Source organism: Beauveria bassiana, assembly GCF_000280675.1.
Source record: "Beauveria bassiana ARSEF 2860 unplaced genomic scaffold BBA_S00016, whole genome shotgun sequence".
In the NCBI taxonomy this organism is placed as follows: domain Eukaryota; kingdom Fungi; phylum Ascomycota; class Sordariomycetes; order Hypocreales; family Cordycipitaceae; genus Beauveria; species Beauveria bassiana.
Window position 1 is genome coordinate 255898 of NW_007930851.1, and position 26764 is coordinate 282661.

General features: G+C 53.1%; 10 protein-coding genes across 10 annotated transcripts; 4 read left to right on the forward strand and 6 right to left on the reverse strand.

Annotated features, from left to right (window-relative positions):
- BBA_05889 (uncharacterized protein) lies at positions 1-855 on the forward strand (the record flags this gene model as incomplete). The annotated part of the gene is made up of 3 exons (XM_008600986.1): positions 1-250; positions 313-743; positions 793-855. 3 exons carry the CDS (start codon positions 1-3, stop codon positions 853-855), a joined length of 744 nt encoding a protein of 247 aa, XP_008599208.1.
- Positions 856-1153: 298 nt separating this feature from the next.
- On the reverse strand, positions 1154-2380 carry BBA_05890 (branched-chain amino acid aminotransferase; the record flags this gene model as incomplete). The annotated part of the gene is made up of 1 exon (XM_008600987.1): positions 1154-2380. One exon carries the CDS (start codon positions 2378-2380, stop codon positions 1154-1156), a length of 1227 nt encoding a protein of 408 aa, XP_008599209.1.
- Positions 2381-4384: 2004 nt separating this feature from the next.
- Positions 4385-5071, reverse strand: BBA_05891 (uncharacterized protein; the record flags this gene model as incomplete). Its single annotated transcript, XM_008600988.1, has 1 exon — positions 4385-5071. The coding sequence occupies one exon, from the start codon at positions 5069-5071 to the stop codon at positions 4385-4387; it is 687 nt and encodes a 228-aa protein (XP_008599210.1).
- A 3284-nt stretch (positions 5072-8355) lies between these two features.
- On the forward strand, positions 8356-9578 carry BBA_05892 (Small GTPase, Rho type; the record flags this gene model as incomplete). The annotated part of the gene is made up of 5 exons (XM_008600989.1): positions 8356-8423; positions 8539-8566; positions 8826-9023; positions 9105-9239; positions 9423-9578. 5 exons carry the CDS (start codon positions 8356-8358, stop codon positions 9576-9578), a joined length of 585 nt encoding a protein of 194 aa, XP_008599211.1.
- A 2033-nt stretch (positions 9579-11611) lies between these two features.
- Positions 11612-13382, reverse strand: BBA_05893 (transmembrane amino acid transporter; the record flags this gene model as incomplete). Its single annotated transcript, XM_008600990.1, has 3 exons — positions 11612-11640; positions 11696-12268; positions 12335-13382. The coding sequence occupies 3 exons, from the start codon at positions 13380-13382 to the stop codon at positions 11612-11614; spliced, it is 1650 nt and encodes a 549-aa protein (XP_008599212.1).
- Positions 13383-14130: 748 nt separating this feature from the next.
- On the reverse strand, positions 14131-15848 carry BBA_05894 (eukaryotic aspartyl protease; the record flags this gene model as incomplete). Its single annotated transcript, XM_008600991.1, has 4 exons — positions 14131-14374; positions 14447-14519; positions 14569-15622; positions 15675-15848. 4 exons carry the CDS (start codon positions 15846-15848, stop codon positions 14131-14133), a joined length of 1545 nt encoding a protein of 514 aa, XP_008599213.1.
- Positions 15849-19795: 3947 nt separating this feature from the next.
- On the reverse strand, positions 19796-20857 carry BBA_05895 (uncharacterized protein; the record flags this gene model as incomplete). The annotated part of the gene is made up of 1 exon (XM_008600992.1): positions 19796-20857. The coding sequence occupies one exon, from the start codon at positions 20855-20857 to the stop codon at positions 19796-19798; it is 1062 nt and encodes a 353-aa protein (XP_008599214.1).
- Positions 20858-21138: 281 nt separating this feature from the next.
- BBA_05896 (CHD5 domain-containing protein) lies at positions 21139-21945 on the forward strand (the record flags this gene model as incomplete). The annotated part of the gene is made up of 3 exons (XM_008600993.1): positions 21139-21225; positions 21305-21491; positions 21557-21945. 3 exons carry the CDS (start codon positions 21139-21141, stop codon positions 21943-21945), a joined length of 663 nt encoding a protein of 220 aa, XP_008599215.1.
- Positions 21946-23147: 1202 nt separating this feature from the next.
- BBA_05897 (P-loop ATPase protein family) lies at positions 23148-23849 on the forward strand (the record flags this gene model as incomplete). The annotated part of the gene is made up of 1 exon (XM_008600994.1): positions 23148-23849. One exon carries the CDS (start codon positions 23148-23150, stop codon positions 23847-23849), a length of 702 nt encoding a protein of 233 aa, XP_008599216.1.
- A 333-nt stretch (positions 23850-24182) lies between these two features.
- BBA_05898 (Putative Zn(II)2Cys6 transcription factor) lies at positions 24183-25451 on the reverse strand (the record flags this gene model as incomplete). Its single annotated transcript, XM_008600995.1, has 4 exons — positions 24183-24374; positions 24436-24461; positions 24798-25352; positions 25427-25451. The coding sequence occupies 4 exons, from the start codon at positions 25449-25451 to the stop codon at positions 24183-24185; spliced, it is 798 nt and encodes a 265-aa protein (XP_008599217.1).
- Positions 25452-26764: the final 1313 nt, after the last annotated feature.

The following is a 26764-nucleotide window of genomic DNA, read 5'->3' on the forward strand; positions in this document are numbered from 1 at the left end:
ATGACTTCCATCGTCAACGAGAGCTCCCAAAATGCATTCCTGTCTCTACGAGCCAGGTTGCGCACCCCCGAGGGCTCATCGCAGCCATTCTCCGGACGGGTGGGCACGGCCGCGCACCTAGACGGATCAAAAATCCAGGAGCGTCTGCAGCGCGAGCTCTGCAAAGTCTTGGCCGCGCATCTCGCTCCGGATAAGCAAAAAGACGCCAGCTCGACAAGCGAAAACTATGCGTTGCTGGAAAAGCTTGCCAGTATCTAGGCATCAGCTCGTATGAGAAGCAAAAAGAATGCATCGACTAACAGGACGAACTAGACTCCCTCGCCGCAACGGGATCGAACCTGCACCAGCAGAGCACATCCGAAATACAAAGCGCCAGCGAAGAGATACAGAGCAAGATTGATGATTACAAGTACGAGTCACTCGCGGCGCTTGCTCAGAGCACCAAGCTGTACCAGATCCTTGCGCAGCCGCTTGCAGAGATGACAGGACCTGGCGCAGACGGGCAAGAAGATACCATCGCCGAGCAAATTGCTCTTCTCCGTGATGACTTTGCAAGTGCCGATGCAAGAATCGAGCTTCTCCACGAGCAGTGGCAGTCGTGTGTGCGCGCAGAGCAAGACGCGTGGAAGCGGCTGACGGATGACGAGGACGAGCCCCGACAAGAGCTGGATCTGCAGGACTTGGTGGACGCTACCGAAGGGATCATGGACACTGGAGAAACAGAGATCAAGAATATCGAATCCGTAAGTTGTGGCAACAGAGTCGAGTATATGACTGTGCTGACCTCGTCAGGAATATGCCGAGTATATCCAGATCGAGAGCCTCAAGGTGATGCAAACGCTCATGGAGGGCTAAGCCATTCAGAGCCTCTTTGAGAGAAGGAAGCAGAGGCACCTCTAAAAAAGAGAGACAGGACTGGTCTTTATCGTTTTTTAATTCTTGCTATATACGTTTAGCTGTATCATGCGTCGTTCTCCCGTCAGCCTGTCTAGCAGCAACATGATGTATCCCAGTCCAAAAACTCCAGCCGATGTAGGCTATGATATAAACCTCTAGCAGAGCAAAAAGTTTTCTAATTGCAAAATGAAAAAAAAAAAAAAAAATGGAAAAGCGTTTCCCGAGTCCTTTTGACAGCAAAGGCGAGTCAATGAATTTACTGCTGAGCCTTCTCGTTGACGACGACACCCCACTCGTGGGCGACGTTGCCGTACATGATATCACCGATCCAGTTCTTGATCTTGGTGGTGATTTCACCAGCCTTGCCCTCGGGGCCCATGGGAATGTCAATGTCCTTGCCGCGGTGGTGGATCCGGGACACGGGGCAGATGAAGTAGGCTGTGCCGGCAGCAAAGGACTCGAGGATGCGGCCCTCGGCGTCGGCCTCGAGCAGCTCGTCAATGGTGTACTTGCGCTCGGTGACGATAATCTCGCCAGCAAGACGCTTGCGGGCCAGCTCGACAGCAGAACGGCGAGTGACGCCGTCAAGAATCAGCTTGTCGTCGAGAGGCGCGGTGATGAGCTCCGTCTTGCCGTCCTTGCGCTTCCAGAGAACAAAGAAGTTGGAGGCGCCAGCCTCGGTGCACTCGCCATTGGCACCGTAGAGCCATAGAATCTGATGGTAGCCGCGACGGCGGGCATCGGCAGTGGCGAGTAGCGAGGGGCCGTAGTTGGCACCGACCTTGGCGTAGCCAAAGCCGCCGACCCAGGCGCGGACCATGTCCTCGGGGGAAGTGTGCAGGCGCATGCCGCCGGGAGGGCTGTCCATTCGCGGCATGTAGGTGACGATGATGTAGAGCATGGCCTCCTTGGGGGCCTGGACGCCGAGCTGGGACTGGGTGCCGATGAGGGTCGGGCGGAGGTAGAGGAAGTTGCCAGGCTTATCGCGGGGCAGCCAGCGGGGGCCGTCGACCTCGAGGAGCGCGAGGATCAGCTTCTCAAGCTCGGCAGGGGGAAAGGTCGGCAGAGAGATGCGGCCGGCGGACATGTTCATGCGGGCGCAATTGCGGTCGGGGCGGAAGACGCGCAGGCCGCCGTCGTAGCCGCGAAAGACCTTGAGACCCTCGAAGCACTCGGTGGCGTAGTGCAGGCAGGACGCGGTGGGCATGAGGCTGAGGGGTCCGTAGGGCTTTAGCTCGGGGGCGGACCAGCCCTTGGTGGCAGACCAGTTGGCAAGGACCATGTGGTCGGTGGCAATGGTCTCGTTGCCGGCATTGGCGACAGCCTCGTCGGGGACCTCGCGGGGGTTCTTGGTGTAGGTGTAGGTGAGCTTGGAGGCGTCGAGCTGGGCGACGGCGGGCGTCTGCTCGGCGGCGACTTCCTTGCGCTCAACGGCAGCGGCCGTGAGGTTGACGTCCTGTGCCTTGACGGCGGAGGGAGACATTGTTGGTTGCGGTCTCGGGGAGTTGGTGTTGACCGTGGATTGAATCGACGAGGTGATGGATTTGATTGAATTGAACGATCTGAATTCGAAAGAGGAATTGGGCAAAGTGGAATCAAAGAGAAAGAGTATGTAGGAGAGAAGAAAAAGAAGCGAGAGAGAAGAGAAGAGGAGGCGCAGGGTTATTAGGTTCTTTAGTCAAGACAAGAGTCAATGGGTGGGTGGTTGGGTGGATATTGGCGGGTTGGCGGGCACCGACCACGGACGGGGCCTTGGGGGTGACAGGAATTGGAAAAAAAATCTGGGCGGATAAGCCGGGGTACAAAAGTAATCTCCACTTGGATATGTCGCGGCTTAAAGAGGAAATGCAAGATTGCGGATAGTTTGATTCGGGTTATCCGTATAGAAAGAGGGCACTCTAGCTAGTTATTTGAATGCTAGCGAATATTGCGCCGTCCGTTGCAATTGTGCAATCGCGGTACAAAGGAGAAGACGAGGAAGATCAAGAGACACCAAACGCGGGGTACGCCCGTCGTATGTATGGAGTCTATTATACTTGGGGAAGCGACTCCTCACTACTCCGTACAAGACATTTGTTATTAATGCGTGGACAATGGCTGTTGGCACCCGCATTCGTCTAGAAAGACAAGACAAAGGGCGGTAGCGGAATGACGCACGCAGGAAGGAGAGACTGAGTTGAGTGTGCATGGCCATGTGAGCTGGGCGCCACAACGTAACAAGTTGGGGGAGGACAAATAACATGGTTCAGTGCTTTTTGGCGGCAAATGTGATATTACGCCCGGGTTCCTCATGCTTGTTTCTAGGGGGTGAAAAAAAAGGGCCACATGACGCGAAATTCGAATGGCTTGAGCCGAACCTTATGGGATACAAGAAACTTGTGCGGGAGTAGAGTGGCCCGCCGCTGCCCGCGCGCCCGTAAAGCCGCCCCGCGCGCCAGGCCTGGAGCCGCTCCGGCCCGGTGCATGTTGACGGAGGACACGGGTTGTACATTGAAATATAAATGAAACGGCAATACTGTGTACGTCTGACCAGGAAAACTGAAATTAAACAAAAATGAAGCAATTGGGGGTTCTTGAGGTTCTTGAGCCTCTCTCCTGAATGCAGCGCAGCAACTTTTGAAAAATATTTCGCCGCTCGCAGCCTAGGGTGGGCGCCCTTACTCGGCGCGCGGCGTGCGGAATGCACCCGGGCTCCTCATCGGGCGGGCTTTTGCGCGTCCGAGGGCCTCCCTGCTGTGCTTAGCTGTGCTGTGTTGTACCTGTTGCCTGTGCCGTGCGATGTCGCACTGCGCGCCCTCCCCCGCATATCCATCCTTTGCTGTACTCATTAGCAAGTGCCTCTGTTTTTCCTCAATTGTTTCAAGATAATCATCACCAGCTCTTGCCGAATTTGACTTTGAATATTGGCATTCTACGCCCTAACTTGCAAAACACCGAGGCTAGCTTCTCCCCCCACCAGCGTGACGATACGCCCTAATGAGGTGGGCGGAACCAAAGGCGCCAGCGACACGCCGGGGATAGCCGAGCTCGTCATCAACAACACCACCACCACTTGTTTTTTGAACCGAGATATGACGAATCTCCCACATGTCACCGATTCATACTGTTTCACCAAGGCACTTTTGGCAGCACCAACATTCATCGCCCACTACCCATATTAGCACCACACCTCCACTACTCTGTCACCATCCTCGCTTCGCTCGTCATTTTCAGAGTGCGTCGCGAAGCTGAATTATACTTTGCAAATTCGCATCAGAGACTGGAATCAACAACGGTCTGCTTTCCGCTCGCCTTCATTCTTCTCACTCGCCTTCTCTTTTCTCGCTTCGCTCCGACTTGCAGCAGTGGGGCTTAGATACTCCAAACTTGCCAGCGGAGACGGAAAAATAGCGACTCACGACGACACTTAAAATCGACACCATTACGACTCAAGACATTTCGAATCAACCACTTTTCATTCAGCCATCTACACAACCCCCGCGCTGCTTTATACAAAGTTGACGTTGCCAAAGTACTTGGAAATGTGAAAGCTCGCCTTGTCCGGCACGCTCCACGCACCCAGGCCCTGCTCCGGGTACGACTCCGGGCTCACCACGGTCCTGAAAAAGTTCATCCGCCACTTGGTCCCCTTGGCCTTGCCCTTGTCCACGTTGAACAGTCCCAGCGGGATCTTGACCGCGCTCACCCACGTCTCCTTGGCCTTGTCGAGCGTCGTCACCGCCGAGAAGCCGTCCGCCGCCGGGTCCGAGATGAAGGCGTGGTCAAATGGCGTCCCCTCGGCCCGCTCCTTGGACGGGTTGTAGACAAACGCCTGGTACGTGACGTTGTTGGGATTCACCTCGAACTCGAGGTACGTCTGCGGGTCGTCGGTGCCCTTGTAGACAAAAGCCTCCATCACCTCGTACTCCCAAATGTCCCCATTGGTGCCCTGCTTCGGGTCAAAGTAAAAGTTGGTCTCGTTGCGCGCCGTAAACGTAATCGCCAGCTCCGTGTCCGTGTAGCACAGATCGACCTGCGTTGCCGGGAACTCCTTGCGGTCCGGCACGCTCTTGTCGAAGCGCACCGTGCCGACGGCGGGGCATGCTGGGACATTGACGCTGGGCACCTTGCACTTGTTGCTGGCAGAGGCCAGGCTGGCGGCGGCAGCGGCAGCGGCGACGACTGAGCTGCGCATCTTGGTTGTTTCGGATGGATCGCGGTGGTGTCTGGGGAATGGCTACAGAGAAGCACATTCGACAATATGGCGGCCCCGACTGCGCTATTTGTACATTTTCAGCTGACCCATATCAACACGGGGAACCCCAGTGTCCCTGCAGACTACATATCGGGAAGTTGCATCGAAAAGCCACTTAATAGTAGCTTGGGGAAACCTCTAGCTTGCTATCGCGTGGTTTGCTCATTCGGCCGGGATCCTTAATGGGAAGTGTGGCGCGCCTAAAATGTGACGTTGCCCCTAACCAACTGGGGCTGCTGGAGTCTTGTAAGCACAAAGTAGCTTACGCTTGCTGTGCTAGCCTCGGCGGGAGGAACGAACGGTTAACCGCAAGTGAAATGCACTTGGAATTAAAAGTTCACCAAGCAGCCAAGCCACAGTGCCTTTTGTACGAAACGTTGGAGAGGAATCTCGTCGCTTTGTCAGCCCACGAGTTGTACGAGTTGATATGAAGAAAGGCAGCGCAAGCTAGTCACGTCAGTCCCTCTCGTATGAAGCTACCAGCAAAAATAATCATATTTTCATGCAGACTGACGCCATTACACCTGCAAATATTGATTAGTCCCAGGTACGCCTGGCGTCCTCCAGCGGCAGCCCGACGCTACGAAAATGCAACTCGAACTCTCGACTATCAATGATAAGCAATATCACGGGAGTGACGGCACACTTGGCGACTAGCAAGGTTTGGCCTGCGCCGAACTTCTAGCGGCAACTAGTCGTATCTGAAGGGCTCGGTCGCAGGAAGGCTTGTTTGCTCGGTCAAATCGCTTTTACAGACGCGCCGGCCCAAGTCTCCGTCCGGCGCTGGCGGAAGGGCGCTTGGGGCACTAAACCGCCGGTGCGTGTTTCCCACGAGGCGAACTTTGTCTTCACCGACGAAAATGTGTGCAAGGGTGGCAGTGGGCCTCTACGAGTCTCTAGAGGTATATAGAGAGGTTGGTGACCACCAATCAAGTTGTTTGCTGTCAGCATCGTTGTCGCAATCATTTGTCTTTGCCTCTTCTCCATGGCGGTAGCCTGACAGAACGTCGTTGTGGTTCGGTATCTAGCACAATTACGCTTAATCTCGGTAGGTAGCAGCATGGAGGTGCGTTTTCACAGTCTTCGGTGGCTCAACGGTGACTCGAGTCACTAGAGCTTCATTTCGGTCGGCACAAGCAAGCAGGCAATACTCAACCACCGCACCCGGCCGGGTTAGGAGACAATGTACGCGCTGGTTAATATCCGAGTACGAGCATATACCTTTAATGCATATATTCGTGGACAAGGAAGTACTTGCGCTCTCAGATTGACGCTCCACTCCATCTGAGTTGAACCAAGCCAAGCCCTTGGGGCATTGCTCGGCCGGCATGCTCGGCTTTCGGGCAAGAAAGCTTGTCGTCCTTGTAACTCGGGAAGGTGGAGGCCGCTGTTCAGCTGCAGTCATCAATATCGAGTAGAACATGAAAAGTTTGATGACGTTGATGTAGCAGACGAAACCCTATTGCAGTGCATCATGTGTCAGGCCAGGCTCAGGGCGCTGTTGCATAGGTAGCCACAACAGTAGATTGAGCATGGCACTGCCAAAGCTTCGGGGATGCTGGTCATGCGTGGTACAGCCGTTCGTCGGAAAGCGTGGTGTATTGTCTTCAGGGCGTATATGAGTTACTGCAGGCGACATCAGTAGTCGCGATAGCCGAGCTGCCGCATTGTCAGACACCGTCATGCCGACGGCGATTTTGCTTTCCCTACACGTTTCACACAATGGCTGGAAGAGGCACCATGCGGCGCGACGAAGGAACCAGGTGATGTTCAATACGAACTGTGATGAGACGTGGCTGAGCCAAATGAAACTGTGAGCTCTTCGACGCTGTGATAACAGTGCAGCGAGAGGCAACAGGCCGGTGACACTGATTTAACCAAAATGGTCCAGTGAATGGGGGTAATAATTGTCCGTCTCATCGGCAAGGTTGTCTGAAGAGCATCACATGCCATTATTAGCGCTATAGCACAAACACAGACATCCACTCGAAAACTAGTGTCCCCTTTCACATGGACCACTTAAAGACATCCCATCTTGTGTGCTTGCCCCCGAAGGAAAAAAAAACAATAAAGTCTAATAAAGTTCAAACAACAAATCCCAGTAGCCTGGCTGACGGCACGTAGCGTTGGCGTCGAAGCGATAGGGCAGCACTCACTAATGTTAGGGGCATCACCGCTGGTCAGTGAGCCCGACGTTTTCAGATTGCGAATTTAATCGTGATATCTTGCGTCACTCTAACCTGTGTCAAAAGTGAAGGAGTGACGTACTCCGTACAGAGTACAGACGAAGCGTAGGTGCTTCAAAAGGAGTGCCATCGAGCCATGTGTCTAAATATGGGATTGCGAGACATGGACAGCTGAGATTGAGGCACAGCACAGCCTCAGCCACAGAGAGACCAACCAGGTCCCTTGCAGGCAGTTGTGGCAGTGCCTGGAAACAACAAAAAAAAAGGCGTCGAGGCGTCGCAGGCGTCGAGGGTGCCTGGCACACCTGGCCGCGCCTGGCAACGCCGACAAGCCCTGAAGAGAGGCTGTAAACAGTGCATGATCTTACCTTCCATGGCCTGGCCGTGCCTGGGTCGGTACTTAGGTACGGCGGGCACAGGGGAGGGGGCTAATAAACAGTCAACGCCCACTAAAGAAGCGCCGCGGGAGGCCTGGGGAAAGATTACGGTGCCTGAAGCGTGCGGTTGGTAGTGCGGGTGTTATACCTTATCTACCGTACCAAAGTAGCTGATGAAAACTCGTTGGCCGAGCTCGTCGTAGCTTCTAGCTTAAATCCAGAGACCAGAAGAAAAGAGGCAAAAGTAAGTAGAACAGAAAAAGGACCAGAGACAGTGTTCGAGATAGAGACAGGCCCAGACCGGCAGAGATTGGCAGGCCTAACTTGGAGCCAACCAGCCCAGGCTATTGTACCTTGACTTTGCACTTCTCGGTGCTTTTTGCTAGGTATTTATTAGCAGGTACCTCAGCTGGTGCAGTCAAGCCACCCATCTATCTTGTACCTAGCAACTCCGCCTGCCAGCCAACCCAGCTCCCAGCATCGTCCTTCTCCTCTCCACCCATCACAAACCCCCTTCTGACGTTCGCCTTTCGCTCCTCCATCCACCAACTGCCATCCTCCACCACCCCCAAATCGTGCATCTCATCTGCTCTCCTTGCCATCTTTCTCTTCCATATTCTTTCTGCTCAACTTCATTCTCACATCCATCCAAATACACACCATGGCCGAAATCCGCCGAAAGCTCGTCATCGTCGGCGACGGTGCCTGTGGCAAAACCTGTCTGTTGATGTTAGTATCACTAGTCGCCTCGTCTTCTCCGCCTGCTACCGACACGCAACCTCCCAACCACATCTGCGACCTCTTCGCTATTCCTATCAATCTCCTGCTAACCCTTACTCTCCAGCGTCTTCTCCAAGGGCACTTTCCCCGAGGTAAGCTCCTTGACTACCTTGACTCTCCCCTATTCTCAAAGGCCTTCCGCGCGTCGCCGACGTCGCCATCCTCACCCGCCTGCCTACCCCCGACCGCCACCGACAACGGTGTGCATAACGACACATCAGCCCAAACCCCCAAACATTGTCGACACGCGCCCCTGCACTGCTCGAACCGCCCTTACAAGATACTCTCGCTCACACTCGTCATTTGTTTGAAAAATCTCATCGCTAACTCGACTTTCTTCACCTCTCCCAGGTCTACGTCCCCACCGTCTTCGAGAACTATGTCGCCGACGTCGAGGTCGACGGCAAGCATGTTGAGCTGGCCCTTTGGGATACCGCTGGCCAAGAGGACTACGATCGTCTCCGTCCCCTCTCATACCCCGACTCTCACGTTATTCTGATTTGCTTCGCCATCGACTCCCCCGACTCTCTCGACAACGTCCAGGAGAAGGTACAGTTTTATACCCACAGTCCCGGCTCTAAAGCCGCTACACTCGTGAGCTTTCAGCTAACTGCTGCCTCATCATCATAGTGGATCTCCGAAGTCCTTCACTTTTGCCAGGGTCTTCCCATCATCCTCGTCGGATGCAAGAAGGATCTCCGCTACGACCAAAAGGTCACAAATGAGCTGGCCAAAACGAGCCAGAAGCCTGTCAGCCCCGAAGAGGTATGCTAAACTTCCTACTCTTCTGCCCTTTTCTGGTTCTTTGCGCGATTCCATATGCGGTGCATTGGCTCGACGCTACGGGGTAGACGCCTCGTGATCATGCCGTGGCTCGTCTGCACTTCCTGGCCGACTGCCGCGCTTGCCTAGCAAGTGCTTACATCCATCGACTAACACATTTAATAGGGTGAAGAGATTCGCAAGAAGATTGGTGCGTACAAGTACCTCGAGTGCTCCGCCAAGACCAACGAGGGTGTCCACGAGGTTTTCGAACACGCCACCCGTGCTGCTCTGCTTTCGCGCAGTAGCCGCACCAAGCACAAGAAGTGCCGCATCCTGTAAAAAGCCAATCGTGCGAGCACTATGACAACGTCTACGGCCGAGGATCTCATTTCCAAGTTAGCCTCTCGGGCTCAGGCCGATCCCGCGTTGCAGATTTTTAAACAATCCTTGCAACTCTGCCCAGCAGTGCGACCCGTCTCGGTTGCTGGATTGGGGGAAGAAAGGCGGCGGTTCGGATCAGACAGACTGCCAAGCCGTCTACACAGGTTGTCGTATTTTGGAGTTTTTAGATGTCACCCGGCTTGTACCTTGGCTTTGATTTGACGCGCGGAATTGCAGATGTGGAATAAGCGGAGGAGCTGCTAGAAGGGCCATAATTAATACGTCTTTGATTTGTTATCTCTTGGTCGAGCAGGGTTATGTGCCTGGTTTTGCTGCTGCTGCAAGCCGAGACTGGCTCGCCCTCTGGCACTTCCGTTGGCGGGCATGACGATGGCCAGGCTGGCTTGCGGTATGTATAGGGGGCCACGGAGGGCCGGTTTCTTTTACATTTGTTCTATGTGTGCGTGTGCGCTTGTTTTGTGCAGAGATTGTCTGATAGTGGATGCATGGAGCAGCAAAGAGAAAGAAAGAGACACGCCGACGTGGAGGATTAAGCGTTGCGTGCAATTGTGCTGAACATGAGACGCAGAGCTCCATGAACCGGTGCTTGTCACAATATAGATCTCTTACATTTCTACGATGCAGTCTCGTGTAGTCCAAGTTCGACAGGTGCATGTCCGTTTAATAGTGGAAGGCGGTGTAAAGCATTATTTCGTCTTGGGCCAAGAACAACTATTTCTTGTAGATCCGAGAGCCATCTGAGCAGTCTCTCCACGCATCATAAACTCCCTTTCCCCATGCTAAGCTCATCATCATTGTCGTCGTCGTATCATCATGGCTGCTAATCTACATCAGCTCATTCTCTCCCCTCTAAAGGTGATGAGTCTCTGGCAAGACTGTGGCACCATTCATTCGATGTGTTTCTTTCTCGTTGGACACGATAAATTGAATGCCGCTTTCAACTTCTTAGTTGGGGCAAGTCTGTTCAGGTTTCCGTATCAGCATGGAGTTCTTGAAGACCGGCGAGGAGGGGAGAAGAATATGTACGTACAGCGCCACAGCTGCTGCAAGTCTTGCCGCCGTCGCCGATGGCGGAGCTGCACTTGGGGCAGGTGGTGTGGTTGTAGTTGACGAGCATTTTTGCAGTGTTTGTGTGTTTTCTTGGTTCCGTGTTTTTGCTTTTGTAGTCTTGAATTTCCGTTGCGAGTTTTGAGCCGAACGAATGTAAAAAGGGGAAAAACAAGGCGAGATATGGTGTCACCCCTCTCGCGACAGATAAGGTGCCCTTTTCTTGGTCAGCTGCAAAGCCTGAGCGGGGGAGAGGGGGGGCATTTCCCGACGCGCTGGCCTCCTTGTGCAGCAAAGCAACGGAACGGAAAAAACAAGGATGCCCGGACTACAAGGATGTCCGTACACAAAGAGAGGGCAGAGAAGGAAGAGGCGGAGAGGAAGTAATGTTCTTTTGGGAATAGCGCTTCTGATTGGCCTCAAGGAGGGGGATGATAATATGTTTGTATTTCGGTGGCTGCGATTCGTTCAATAGGTGGCGGCCCCTTGTGATAGATGCGGGGTATAGTATCGCCAGGGAGGAGCTTATCACAAACGGCATTTACGATTGTGATTAGGAACTAATCTGCAGTCAGATCTCTTTGTGTATCTGTGTTTTCTGTCTAGGTGTGGCCACCACTATGTCCTTGCAGTAGTTAGAACATCATGCTTCGAGCGCTCGTATGATAAATTCTGTCGAGTTCCTGTCTGAAATACATGATAAAGAATCAACTCCCAACGTATGCCACATATCTATACAACGCTACAACGCTGAGGTGCCCATGCCACCCTTCCTCTTCGTGTGTGTGTTTTATCTTTTACAAGTTTCGAGCAGCTATGAAATGCCCATCTATGCCTTTTCCAGCCTCAGTCTCCAAGTAATGCCACCGCCCAAGTATATATACAAAATTTAAATAGGAGGCATAGAATCGTACACGCTCGTGCTATTGGCATTTCGCCGGTCCGTCCGTGTCTACAACTTGTCAGCTTTCTACTTGTCGAGTTCCATTACAGGGTGTCTGGCTTACTGTTGATCAACTTTTCCACCGCCTGAATGACGGAAATGGCCATGACCAGCCCTCCAAAAACGACAATCGTGCCCGCAAGGTACGTGCGCCAGCTCCGCGTCGTAAGCTTCATGTAGCACATGGGCGGCAAGATGTACGCCATGGCGACGGCGCTAGTTGCGCCAACCAGCTCAAAGACGGCGCCGAGGTCGCACGTCACTAGGCTCAGAAACGTGGCCGACGCGACGAGCCCTGTGCTGAGAACTAGGTGCCGGCGGAGGTTGAAGGGCTCATCCGGCCACCAGTACGTCAGCATCACCTCGCGGCACACAAACGCCTCGAGGGGCAGCGTCGTCAACATGTTGAGGCCAAAGCAGAGCCGCGCGACGTTGACCATGATGTTGTCTGAAGGAAAGTTATTGAGGACGTTGCCGAGCGTCTTGTCACCAAAGACTAAGAAGCCACCGAGGGCCATGACCAGGCACGCGAGCATGGACACGCCGGTCGAGTAGTGCGTTACGCGGGAAAAGTTGTCAATGGTGGGTGTGCGCAGCGAGCCATAGATGAGCAGGGAGTTGTGGTGGCAGACAAATGCTAGACTCCATATTAGCAACAGAAGAAGGGCAAAACGCACGCTGCACAAGCTTGATGTAAACTTACCAAAAGAAATCACGCCAATGGCTTGGAAGATGCCCGTGTTCAGTGTTAGGAGCGGCAGGCTAAACTCGCCCTTTGCCTCGGACGGCACCAGCAGGCCCTGCGTCAGCACCGTGACCACAATCACCAACATGCCCACCAAGGCGAACGTGCTCGCCTTGGCCAGTTTCGAAATATCCCTGTACAGCGTGAGCGGGTAGCTGATGCCCATCACAAATACCGCAATCGCGACCCTCCGATCCGTCAGGAGCCCGATTACCGGCACGTCGGGCAGGCCCGGCCACACCGCCAGCAGCACGTGCGGGATTGTGTCCCCGACAATGACACCAAATGCTACCATGCCGCCAAACGCAAACACCCACTGCGCGAGAGAGATGGCAATGAGCCCCGCACGGCCGAAGCAGTGCTCGACGGTGCCTTGAAAGCTGCTCGTGCCGCTGAGCTTGCTGTTGATAACGATGAGGCAGATGGTCCAGTCAACGACCGCCGTCAGCCCGACGAGTAGCAGCGTACCCGCGAGCAGGCCCGCCTGGCGGATCGCGTACGGCTGCCCGATGATGCCGGCGCCGATGATGGAGTTGGCCATGTTCATGAACGCGGACTGCAAGCCCGATTTGGGACGGCGCAGCTGCCGCGCCACCACGTCACCGGCGTCGTCATTCTCGTCGTCGAGGTCGTTTGCGAGGGCGACAGATGGCGCCTCGAGGCTCGTCAGCAGCGGCATGCGGTGGTCGTCGTGGTCATCGCGGAGCGGATCTTCGAGGTCGAGCATCCCTCGCGCGGCGTGGTCGACATTGTCGAGGCTATCGCTGGATAGTCGCGAGGATGCGGTGCTCATACGCACCACCTCGGGGATATCGTTGAAGCGCACGCGTGCCGGTGTTCGGATCGGCGGCGCACCGCCGCTGCCGTTGGGTAGCGAGGCCACCTCCTTGTCATTGTCGTCATCGTGGCCGTAGTCGCCGCCCGCCAACAAGCCCTGGCGGTCCTCACCGCCGTTCCAATCATCGCCACCGGCGCCGGGGTCTCCTCCGTGCTTGTCCTGCATCATTGTAATCGTAGTCGTGTCGTCGCTGGCGCTGTCATTTTATGGCTTATACCGAGGTATTAAACAGGTGGCGGAATGGAGAATACGGTTATCGAAGAGGGAGCAATGGCCGCGTGTGGATAGTCCAGCTTTCCAGAATATACTTTGAGGAATTATGAAGAAGCGTCGGGATAAGCGACAGATTCTTTCGTGGACTTGGTTCCTGCCAAAATTTGTGTTCGTTCCAAAAGAGGTTGATGATGTGGCTGGATGGTGCACGTAGAGGCACCAAAAAAGGCTTATAAGCGGCTCAGAGGCACGGCAGCGCTCGTGGGTTCCACCTCTCCTGAATTGGCGCTTGGCACCTGGCACCCTGCAGCTTCACTCACAGAGATGCATATTGCTAGCGCAAGATCCTGAGACACCGAGGTTGCATATCATACCATGTTGAAGTGGAATTACTCACTGTCCTCATCTCTCCGGCAAAGTGTAGCATCCAGAAAGGGAGGTTTGCAATTTCCTTCAGCAGCAGTGGGCTGCAGTCTGGCGCTCAATTATGTGTGTATTAAAAGGCCTATAGATGCAGAGATAAGGGTGTATTTGCGGGCGCAGGTCTGTCTGCCTGCATTGCATTATACCTAGGTATTCAAGATTTAAAATCCATCCTTTCATGTCATGGCACTACATATGCCCTATATTCAACCGTACTCCGCCTGAGAGCCGGAATGGCGATGTTCTTGTCTTCCATTTTGCCTTGCGTGAACATTATCATCTATATTATAAACAACAGAGCAGCGACACCGAGAATGGAGGCGAGATGCGCGCCTTGGGCGTGCAACCCAGACGTAGCCCCGTTACCCTTGTCGTCAGTCTTGGTAGCATCCACTCCCGACGATGTTGAGCTGCCAGAGGCTCCATCAGTCGTGGTTTCCTGACCAGTGAGACCCAAGGCGGGCTTGCTAGCTGAAGCGGAAGGACCCGCCGATGAAGTCTTAGTAGCCATGGTCGACGCACTGCTAGTGGGTGTCGCCGAGTTAGAAGTTGGGCCTAGAGAGGACGATGATGAAGACAATGATGAAAGCACTGACGATGAACCTGAAGGCGTAGCAGAGGAAGTTGAAGACGAGTCCAAGCCATCTGAGCCGGCAGTCCGTGCAAATCCTGTGGATCGTTAGAAGGTCTCTTTTAGATTTGGCGTTGAGATTCTCACCGATTCTGCTTCCATCCTTATCAAAGACAGCATACACATTCTTGAGAAAGGTGGCCCCCAGGAGCCAAGAGTCCTTAACAACTTCCTGGCCATAGATGTTGCTGAAACAGGTCCCGTCTTTGTTCTTTGGTGCGATCCAATCCTTGGCAGGAATTTTGTAATCAACACCGGAAAAGGTGACGATGATTGGTGTCGTCGAGTCGCAAGGAACGCTGTAGTACGCGCCCTGCTTTTTGGAGCCAGTGATGACGGCGTGGAGCTTATCCGTGATGCTGGATGGGCCGAAAATGTAGGTTGTGCCAGTATCAATATAAGCAAACTTGCCGCCAACGCCGGCCTTCTCGCCATTGAAAGACATGTCATCGAGATTAATGGTCCAGTCCCCTTCCTTGGAGGCAAGAGGAGTGTATGAAATGTCGCCTGTGTACTTGGCCGAGTTTGTGCCACCAAATTTGATTTCACCTGATGTACCGCCGTCAGCAGCACGGCTCAGGGCGACACCAAAGACGGCGCTCTTGACAGCGCCGGACGAGATCATGGTGGTGAGAAAGTTGGCGCTAGCACCGCTGCCCATGGACAGGCCGAGAATACCATCAAAGGCAAAGTCCTTGAACTCATTCGAGGTGGTAGAGGCAAGACCGAATTGGTATTTCATGGTCATGCCGGCAACCGAGATGGTATCAGTAGCGAGCTTGCCGTTGACCTTTCCGGATCCGTAGGCTATAGAAAAGTCCTTGTCGCTAATGGTAAGGGAGTCGGACTGGCCAGAGCCAAACGTATCGTGCTTGGCGCATGCCTCGCTAGAGCAGTCGGTGCCCATGACCCAGCTAGAGCCAGCTCCGGTATCGACTAGCATGTAGGCTTTGGTACCTTTGGAACCTAGTCCGACCTGTATGAAGTATGAGTAGTCGGTTCCATCCTGGTTGATACCGGCGGCGTCACTCGTGGTAGGTGTTGTGGCCGATGTGACTGCGTAGGAGTTTTTTCGGCGAACCAGCGCTTCGCGATTGTTGTATTTGGCAATGAGGCGTGCAAACTCATGTGACGCGTCGGGCTGGAGAGTTCGTTAGCCTTTAAACCTGCATCGTTGAAGATGAGAAACGTACCCTGCCGTGTCGCTGCTGGATCTCAAACGCGAGGCCCTCTGAGCCGTCAAGCGAGGCAGCTCTCTTGGTCTCGCTTTCGAGACTAGATTCTCGCCATTCTGGCGTGTATGGGTAGAAGGCGTGTGCTGAGTTAGACCATAGTGCCAGGCAGATGAGCGACAGGACGAGTTGCATGGTGGTGTGGTTCGTAATGAAAGGTTCGTCTGCTCTCGCGTTCTGACACAAAGAATTGAAAGCTAAGAGTCTCAGGGCGCGATTGACCGATTGGACAATCAAGTGTCGAAGAAATGGCCGAAAAACAAGCGGTTGGATCGACACAATGGGCGCTCGGAGGGGCGAATCGAGGGCGAATCGGTCGAGTCGGGCGGACACAATAGTGCCAACGTGCACCTGGGGGATTAAGCGCGAACGAGCTGCGTCGAGGGAGATTTCATTTCTGTATGAAAGTAGCAGCGAAAGGCCGTGGCTAAAAGCGTGACAAGGGTGAAAAAGTGAAATCGAGCTCGAGGCGTCGAGTCAAAGCCGGATAAACGTGCAGGGATATGGACAGTGTCGAAGACCGACAAATTAAACAGTAGCGCTTCTGTCGGGAAGTCGTGAGTGTTGATGTTAGAACAGTAAAGACGAAGAAGAAATCAAACAAATTAAGATATGAAATAAATACAGTTGGACAAGAAAGGAGCAGACAAGAACCAGGTGATAGTTGCCCCGTGAGCGGGAGAGATGATGGGCGGCAGAATTGGTCAAGGATAACGAGAATGGGAAAATCGAAAACAATGCCGGATGATGAGGATGATGAAGATAGGGAAAAGAACAAGGATAAGAGAGGGAAAGAAAAGGATGGGGAAAGAGGACAATGGAGATGTGAGCAAGAGCGTGATAGAGAAAGAGGGCCACGAGTGGACAGGGTTGGTACGAGCGCCTTGTCGGATGGCAGATGGATGGGTCTCCAGGCCGAGCCGATTTATTGGGGAACAAAAAAAAAAAAAAAAAAAAAAAAGCTGGCTTTTGGCAGCCAAAGCGTGGCTGGCAGCTTGGGGCAGTGGTTGGCAAGGCAGTGGTTGGCTGCAAGCCTGTCACTGGCCGGCCGCCGGGGGATCGGCGAGCTGCAGTGGATTATTACAGTGGGCAACAGAAAGCGTGGGCAGTTTGGGCGGTAAAAAGTCCCCTTCAGCAGTGGAGCATTCAGGGCAATCAGGGCATTGCCACTGTTGAACTCCTGTGTTGGCGCCAAGGTTTGGTGCCTGGAAGGGGGTGCTCCAGCACACTAGCCATAGCTGCGGCATCTCCGACTCAAAAAGTCAAAGCTTACAGCGCCTTGGTCGCTATACAAAACCAGGGCAGCCCCCATGGTCACCCCTGAAGCTCCTCGAGCTACCGAGCGGGGGGGAAGACGTACATCCACCACCAGTGTTACGGTAGCCTCGCATGGCAGCTGGCAGCTTGGGGTTAATTTGTACACATGTCTGGCCGATCTCGTATTTTATCACCGCTTGATTATAACCATGCACCATGATTCTGCACGCGACAAATGCAAGAAAAAGATGGCCCTCAATGAGACCAATTTAGCATGCAGTGTCCATCAATCTATCATCCCATGCTCCGTCTCCTTTGGCCAGGTGCAGCTTTATTACAGATTGCTACTCCAATGTCACTCATGCAATCCTACAACCCGCTCTTTCCTCCTTATCCTCCTTCAACACGACTCACAACCACTACAACCCCACGCGCGCCACACATCACACGTTGCTCCCTAGCCATGGTTTGCAGAGCTGCTTCCTTCATTACACGAGTCCAACTTGCATACTCTCCGAATACAATTATTAACGGACATCTGCAGCGCCTCGAACATTCATCATCTTTACGATAGCCATCAAGTACCAGATTACTAATAATCTCGTCTCCGCCCATCCCTCCATTGCCCACCAGTCCGAGGCCAAATCGAGATACCCGTGGCGCTTGCCAGTGACAGCCAAAGCCACAGTAGCACAGACACACGACAGCCCTTTTGTTAACACCCGGTGCTTCCGCCCATCAGTGCACGCAGACTTGTTTAGAAGCCTCGTTGGAGACAATTGACTGGTCTAGGCCTGGTCCATTCTGCACGCCAGATCAAGGCTCGGCGCTATTCAGCACATGTGAAATAGCTCCATCCAACCTGTCAATCGTAATCATGCGACGCCACCGAAACCTCCAGTGATGGCATCGCGAAACCGATATCCCTTTTCTGGGAAAATAAAGAATTCGTTTGCACGTTCTCGTCCATAACTACTGGTACCAACAAATCATCAGGCAAAATCGATCAGTCTGGGGCAGAATTGCGTGTCCGTAGCAAAAGCTCCGCAATGACGACGCCGCTGTGGGCCGCTGTGGGCAGCCCGCTAGCCAAGCAAAAGGCAAAAAGGTTGATGGCATGTTTTCCTTGTCCATCCATCGAGTGTTTCGTTACGGAGACCTTGCCGCGTTCTCGCGCACACAGCCACTATTTAGCTCGCTAATAAACAATGTGTCTCCGTATTTACCGTTTCTCCGCACCTTTTTTCGCCGCACAATGCCGCGTCTGCATTATTAGCCGTCGCGCGCCCATGTAAGACATGCCTCGCTAGCATGGTCTTGGGCTACTAGTTATCAACAACCAGTACAGAGTATTATGAGATTTATCAAATTTCAATAGCAATCACGTCACATCATACGACAGTCAACTCGAAAGTTTGCTCTCCATGCGGCAAAGTATCGTATAAAGTGGCACAGCCCGTCCATTACGCGTCCGCCAAGTTGCGCAGAGCTGAAGACAGGGACATTGGTTGCTCTCCCTTCGTGCCCTTGTGTGGATTTCTTCGTCCGATGCAGTGTCTGGATTTTAACGTTATTCACTCGCCCAGCCCCAGTGTAGACCCGTCTCTTTTCAGGGGTCATGCGGGACCAGAGCTTCTTCTTCTTCTTCGTTGCCGCTCAGACAAGTTACAACACGAGATCGACTCCATCGAAAGCGTGCTGTGTGCGTACCTGTAACCACCTTCTCCTTGCCCCTCCAAGCCTCGTGTCGTTCAAGTCGCAACCGTATAAATAAAGCTTATGTTGCGTGGCATGGATCCACGTTCTCCTTTTCACAGTAATGTCGGCCAAGAGCTCAGCCAGCAACTCCACCTATTTCTAGCATTTACAATCCAGAATGTGACAAGAAATCCGTGACAAGAAAACCTAGGTACAGCCCTCCCAATGGTCTCTTTGAAAGGGGCTTTTAGTGGTAAATAGTGTGATAGTCAAGCTAGCGACCATGTTTCAGACCCTTCCAACCACAGCTTCACAGCCTGTGGTTGGTCCGACTTTTCCCCTAGTTTGTTGCTTCTTCCAAGCTAAAACGGCCCCTGTCAGCACAAACTACCAGTATTGTCTGGTTCGCCGATCTTGGCTCCCCGAAAATTCCGTCTATCCGTAGATGAAAGCAATAGCCGAAGAGCCCCCCGTGTTCTCAATTAACATCCAACAGCTGCCAAAAGACTCTGCCGATCTCAAGGCTGTGGTCATCTCATTTCCGTGCCCTGGGAGTTGGCAGTTTAGGCATGGTTGGCCTTGCTAGCGCCGGAGCTCACTTTTGGTTGCTGGCATCAGCATCGGCTATAGCAACCCATTGACCATAATACATTGTACGCAAGGGCAAGTTTTCAAAAATGCGCAGCGTTTGACTCGTATAAGCCTCCGATATAGCCGGGAATATTCTGATATTTTCTCGCACTTATATCGCACGGCATCCCACTGTGTTGCTGGCACTCCAGACATTGCAGCCAAGCAGAGGAATGTTGGTGACGATTCCCGTCGACCGTTGCCTAGACATGCTGCTGCAGGAATGCTGTGCTAGCCACAAGACAAATTGCCGCCGCTAACTATTACTCGATTCGTATGCATGAGCAATCAGTCAATCTTGTATTTCTACTATCGGTTTCTGGGGTGAGCGTTGAAAGACCACAGTATCGGATGGTCGCCGGTCCCGCCGCCGTTGTAAGTCTTTGTTTGCATCTTCGTCTGATTCTCGTGGATCGGGCTATTCATTTGAGAATTTGCACTTCCGTATCTGCGGTCCCTACGAGAACAGATACCTGTCCTCCTCTCCTCCTCCGTGCTTATGCTTCCGCTGCTCGACAGCCCGACTCTGCGTACAGCTTCGTCCACTCCAGCATGTGGCTCAGGACCTGCCTGTCCAACTCCCCTGGCTCGGCCGCCTTTCCATGCACCAGCTTGAGCACCCGTTCCAAATTCTCTCTATGACTGTTCTCTACCCAGTCCCTCCGCAGCATGTTGCGCAAGAAATACCACACCGACTCGCCTCTCCACGAAAAAGCCTCTGCGAAGCGGAGAGTCTCGGAGAAGAGCGAGGATGCCGCCGCCTGCGGGCGCTGCTCGACGAGCATCGTGAGAAACGACCACCCGGAAGTGTCACTCGGATGGGCAAAACACCACTTCTTGACCATCTCCGTCAATATGTCCAGCGTGACGGTGTTTTGTTGCGCTTGCAGTCCGTGCTCGGCTCTGTCGGTGGCATCATGAGCTGGACCTTTGCGACCGAGGAGATATCGTGCATGGCACCATGCGTAGTAGTTACGCGGATGCCTCTCCGCAGATACGAAGATGAGCTTCTCCATGGCAGTGGAGAGGTTGTCCATCGGCCTCGGCCTGGCGATGCATTGCTCCTGAAGCCATTGCCTGTGCCCCCAGAGCGTCGGCGACTTTGTATGCCGATGCAGACGGCTGGTTAGTAGACTGTCTATGAAATAGAGCTCTGTATCTAGAGCGGATTCTATTTGGTCCGGATATTGCGCTTTTATACGCCGTACATGTCGTTTCCGAGCATTGGCAGCTGTCATGTGCTCCGGGTCCAATAGCAGAATGACAGACGTAGCTTGCAAAACCTCTTCTGATGTGATATGTTGGCCATTCAAGTGGCCTTGAAATATTTTGTATGCCGGTAAAAAAGCTCGCAATATGTTGAGTTTCGGGATCGCCACGGCATTTTCCTCGTGGAGAACGTATACTGCTGGCGAAAGGATGTGACTTGGACCGAGTATCTCAATGTCGAGCAGCTCCTCTTCACGCAAGGCCAGCACTTGGGCTATACATCGATAAACGGGCTCATGATCTCCATGTTTCAACAAATTCTTGATTTTAGGATCGAGAGCTCTTGACATCTTCTCAAGCAATAAGTATGGCCCATTGGTGAGCTATAAAGTCGAGGCCTAAATCTCGAATAATTGTCTGTAGGGTAAACCGATTGACCAGGTCGTGGTTTGTGAGTGGGACTGGCATGCACAGTGTCGGGGTTATGCTAGTCGGAGGTGTGCGGGCGACGACAGCTTGGTGGCCACTTTGCAGTGACCACTGACCTCCGATTCCGCAAGCGAAAGCCTCTCAGAGCTACCCAATCCGCAACTTGTTGCTCTACGCCTGTACGAGACAGTGCAAGGAAAAGATGCCGTCTCTACTGGTCGTCATCTTCGTTGTGGAAGCGGTTGTCCATGTCATTAACCTCGTGGGCGCCACCGTCCTCAATGATCTGGTAGGTTCCACGGCTCGCATGCTACAAACGAAACGACTGCTGGGACGAAATCAAATGCTGACAAGAAGGAAAATGGCAGATCTGGACAGCCATCAACTACCTCCCCGTTCCGACGTCCAAGACTGCTGCTGAGCAGCGCAAGACGCAGGCCGAATACCTCAAAGTCCGCCGCGAACTCAACGCTACCAGCAGTCAGGACGATTTTGCGAAATGGGCCAAGATTCGTCGCCAGCATGACAAACTTCTGGATCAGCTCGAGAAACAAAGTACGTCGGGAGATGACTACGGGCAGCGATTGGCCACGAATACAACATACTAAACCACTCTGCAGAGAAGGGCTTGGAAGCCTCGCGTGCCGGCTTCGACAAGTACCTCAGCGCCGTCCGATTCCTCGTCACCCGAGCACCGCAATACGCCCTGCCTTTCTGGTACGCCAAAGAACCCATGCTCTGGCTGCCGCACGGCTGGTTTCCCTACTACGCAGAATGGATCATTTCCTTCCCGCGCGGACCTATGGGCAGCGTCAGCATCGCCTCATGGCAGCTGGCCTGCACGACGGTCATTGTACTCGTGAGTGACATGCTCCGCGGCCTGATTCAGCTCCTTCTTTCCTCGAGAGCAGCGGCGGCGCCCAGCAAGACAAAGGAAGCGCCGTTCAAGGCGGCCAACGAGAGGGTGCGCGAGACGACTGGCAGTGAGGAGACGAAGAAAAAGGCGTGAGCTACTTATAGCAGAGATACCTTGACGCAGGTTATTACCTGGCATATATTGTACGAAAATGACTACGAGAAAGGGGGGGTGGGATAGAAAGATCAAAGACTACGATGCTGCTGTATGATATGTATCTCCCTTAATTTGACGCAAAGATCATCATTGGAAAGATGGGACTTTGTAACACGATAGAGAATCACCCTTGGCAGGGTATTGGGGGTCGATCTAGGCAAGCCTATTGACTCTGACGACCACGGGAAAAGATCGCCAAAGCTTCGAAGGTGCCATGTTGGAAAATCATGCGCGTCACGGGGTAGAGAGGCGGCGGAGACGGATAGAAAGGTATTCGTATTGAAAGCATCTAAGCTTGGTTGTAGAGTGTGGCAGACCAGTAAAGATTTGGCAAAAGAAGAAAAAAAGCAGAATTGCAGCTGGCTGTTTGTTTGAAAGCTTAAGGGTTTGAACAGCACTGGGAGGGAAAAAAAAGCTTCATGTTTGGCTAGTGTGGATCTTGTCAGCTATCGCGGCGCAAACTCGCATAAGTGCATGTCCGGCCAGCCACGGCAAGATTGGCACCGTCGTCATGCAGCGCTCACTGAATAGGCTAATTACATGGTCAAGTTGTTGCAACTTTGATTGATAAGAGAATGCCCGGAAATAGAAACACAAAAGATCGCGAGCAGCAGCTAACACCGACGTCATAGGACTTCGGGCAATATGCATTAACGCATAACCCGAATCGGGGCTCACATCTCCGGACACGCGAAACGCGCCGCAGGGTGACGCCGACCTGGAGGGGTTAATTCGGTGGTTAGCTCGCATCCGACCCCTCGATACCGCGCAACGTGCAACGCTAAACACGGCTCGGATCTTCGGGACGACGAGAGGGGGGGCTGGATGAATTCACGCCGTGAATTGTCAGACTTTGCCTCGCCCAACATTTTCATCATAAAAATTTCGCGGGAAAAGGAACTTGTGCACCAAAGACGAATATGAGTCACGAGGGCCATGTAATAAGCACGCCTCACTCCAGCAAATCATCTCGAGCCCTGTTACAGTACCCCCGAACAAACATGCATCCATATATAAAAGAGGATATCCATCACGCCAATCCTGCAAGCTACATGCCCTGGTCTTGAATCCCGGAAAAAGGGCGAGAAAAAAAAAGAGAAAAGCATTTCCGTACGCGATAGTCGAATATAAAACTTGCCATGGAAGTCCGCCTTATCATCGTCTCGGGCCGCGCAGGCTCGGGCAAGTCGTCCACCGCCAACGAAATGTCGGAGCAGCTCAAGCGCCTCGAGATGCGCCACGCACACATTGACTGCGACAACCTCGACGCCATGTTCCCGGCCGACGAAGGCGCCGACATGCTCCTGGCCAACCTGGCCGCGCTGTGGTCCAACTACTACCACCTGCGCGGCGTCGACCGCCTCATCATCTCGGGCACCGCCGCCGTGCTCGAGACGGAGCGCATCGCACGGACGCTGCGCCGCGTCACCGCCTCGATTCCCACGCTGCATTTCCAGACGCCGCCGTCGCCGCCCAAGCAGCAGCAGCAGCAACAGCAGCAGGCGTCGTCGTATCCCGGCGGAGGCAGCGGCAGCAGCAGCAGCAGCAAGGAGACGGGGGCGTCGCCGCCGCCGCGGCTCGGTGGCAAGGACGGTCGCATGATGCCCCCGGCGTCCGTCACCACCAGAGCCTTTATACTGCAGGTCCCGGACGCCCTAGCGGAGAGGAGACTCAAGCAGCGCGAGGTCGGCTCGGAGCTGTCGCAGCTGCTCGCAAGCAGCCGGCGCATGGCAGGCGTTCTAGAGAGCCAGGTCGGAGGGTGGGCGAGGCGTGTGCCGACGGACCAGAGAGAGGTCAAGGAGGTGGCGCTCGAAATTCTGCGCACGGCTGGCTGGATATGAGCTTTTGATGACCGTCCCGACATCCCCCCTCTATTAATACCCTGCTCACGAAAATTTGGTCGTGCTCTCGACGGCCTGACCGTTGAACTATAAGACTCAATCCTTCTTGTGAAGCTGGGATTTTATACATCTCCGATCTGGCCTTGAAAGGACTCTATAGGCATCTACAACGTGCAGCTTCGTTGGTTATTCCCCTTGACAGCCACGTTCCAACGTCTTTTACCCTCATTTGAGCGACTTTCTTCTCCCGTTATATCACTATAGTTTACTATATAGTGTAGCCGAAAATAAAGTATATTCATCAAATCATTCACTATTGACCCCACTGATCGCTTAAATGGTGAATGATAGGCCCTGACCACTCGTTGACGCAAGCTCGGTCACGTTCTGCGATGCTTTGCCATAGTCGAGCAACTTCCACATTGTATCTGTATCGGGATGATCCGGCAAATTGGTAAGTACAAAAGGACTGATCATTGACGACGTGGCCGCAGGATCGGGATTGAACTCCTGAAGCGCTCGTGCCTAAAATAGTGATGGTTAACACTTGACGAGGTGGGGAGATCATGCCAAGAAAGAATCTTACCAGACGCGGAAAGTGCTGCCAACGGACTGGAGCATTTAAAAGAAAATCCAAAGTTGATTTATAGAGACGCTGTGAAGATTCTCTGATTGATAAATCTTGATCATGCTCGAAGATTCGATGCACAGCGCCTGCGATAAGAGCGCAGTAGCCCAAGGAACTCGCCAAGCATAAGCGTCGTTTTTGCAGGCTTTGAAGTAAGCCAGTTAGCCTTGATGCGCTCTCACGACAGGCTGGCAAAATAGTTCGAAGGAAGCTTGGTGGAATGGGAGAGTTGGCGGATTTTAGCCGATGGCGTATCAAGAAAGGATGCTGGAGCAAGCAGTTGGAGAGAAAATAGAGAGCGTGAGAGAAACAAAAGATACCGAGCATAGAGTTGTGATTAAGCTCTCCAGCCATTTTCAAGCTCTCCGCCTCTAGCACGGCCTCGAAATCTGCGATGGCGGTCGGTGAGTAGGCTTCGCAGGTAAGAAGAACGCTGTATATGGAAGCAAATTCACTTTGTGAATCCCACGGGAGTGGCGACTCTTCTGATACGGACCGGCGCAGGCAGTATCTTTGAACTCGACCGAGTGTAGAAGCCAATAGGCAAAGGAACCCCGAGTAGCCGACCTTGCCGAGTTCCCGTGGGTGCTGTAGTAAGCGCATCACGGTGATTCGCTCCGCCCCGGCCATGCCAGGTGCGAGTGTGGCCTGGTCCACGGGGAGACTCAGCATGCAATCAGCATCAAGAATCGACGGCGAACGGCCTGGGCTGCTGGTCACTATTCGATCGAGGAGATAGACAGACCAAAACGTGCGGCGACGTTCTTCCTTGGCCCACCAAAGAAGGGACGGATTAGGCTCAGATAATAAGTCCAGGGCCTGTGCCAATCGAATTGAGAGGCCAATCTTGACCCAAGCTTGTGTATAGCTGCCGGCTAATTATATGAAAGCGCGGTCAGAAACAGGAAACAGTGCTTGGACGTGGTCAGACGACACGGTTAGGACTTACCGGCGAAGTCAATGACTGCTAGCATGCTAATAGCTTGTACGACCTGCACAGTCACAAATTCATCTTCTTCGAAGATCCGAGCATTTATCTTTTTCCATGCACATGATGCGTAACAATTGACAGCTTCGGCCTGCCTGTCTTGAAAAAAGGAATTGTCAGAAAAAATGACAGCGCTGGCAAGAACACTGAACAATAGCCACTCGGGTATGGTATTGCCGGAGAGCCTACGCCTGAAACTAGACTCTTGAAAATAGCAATATGGCTGACAGTGACAGGATTGAAAATATGTGTCAATCAAAGACTGCACAATCTCTCCGTTGGGGATGCGGTCAAATGTGACTGATGCTGGTCCGAAGGATGGTGTGAACGGGTATTGAATGTCGAGGATTCCTGGAGTATCTCGCGAAAGAGAAGGTGACGGGTTTAAAAGGGAGGAAAAAGAACTGCGCTAAATTAGCTGCTTGGTAATATAAAGACTTTTGTTGGCACACCACACGTACTCTTCTTGGTCATGGAGCACACTTGGCTGCGGCTCGGGGCTGATCAAGTTGTCAGCCATGAGAGAATCCTGCCAAGATTAGCGCCGAGATTAGCGGGCGCGGAACTTGACAGTGACAGTAGATAAAGAATATCAGATGGCCTTACAGGGATATTAGGCATAGACGAAGGAACGTCGAAAACCGCGTCATTGTTGAATAGAGCCTCGTCATCATAGCGACAATCTTGACTTAATCTGGAGCAAAAGCTACAGACTGGCCGCTCACCAGGACATCGTGCCTTTTTTCGTCTACTAATATTAGCTTCAAGTAGTAAACACGCTGAAAGAAAGAGCAATAGAGCGAAGCACCTGCAATTCAGACAAGCCAAGCGTATTCGCTTGGCCTGCTGTTGATCCATGGGGTCTATCATCTGGCAGTCAGGCCCAGATTGACGTAGACAAATGGTACAGCGCTGTTTTGTGATAGCGGAGAGACCGTAGTGTTTGCGTCTTGCTACTAATGTACCGTATGCTGTGTGATGCAGGAGTGAGGAGCGCACTGTTTGTCTGGGGAGTGACGTATTTGCCTACAACTTTGTTATCAGCAAACGGCGACTGAACAGTTGACTAGTAGCCTGCCAACCTGCCCGCCGGCCTGGTGCGCCGAATGACTAATCAAGCGACATGCGCTTTCATAAGTGCCAAAGCAATTAATAGGTTTCACTAAAATATATTCGTTCAGGGGGGAGGGGGGGGGTGTCGTTGGCTAATTAACTCAATATCTAAGGTATTGAGGATAGAAGAAAGCTATGTACGCTATATAGCTTATATAGCCTAAAGCCTAAATAAAAGTAAGGTAG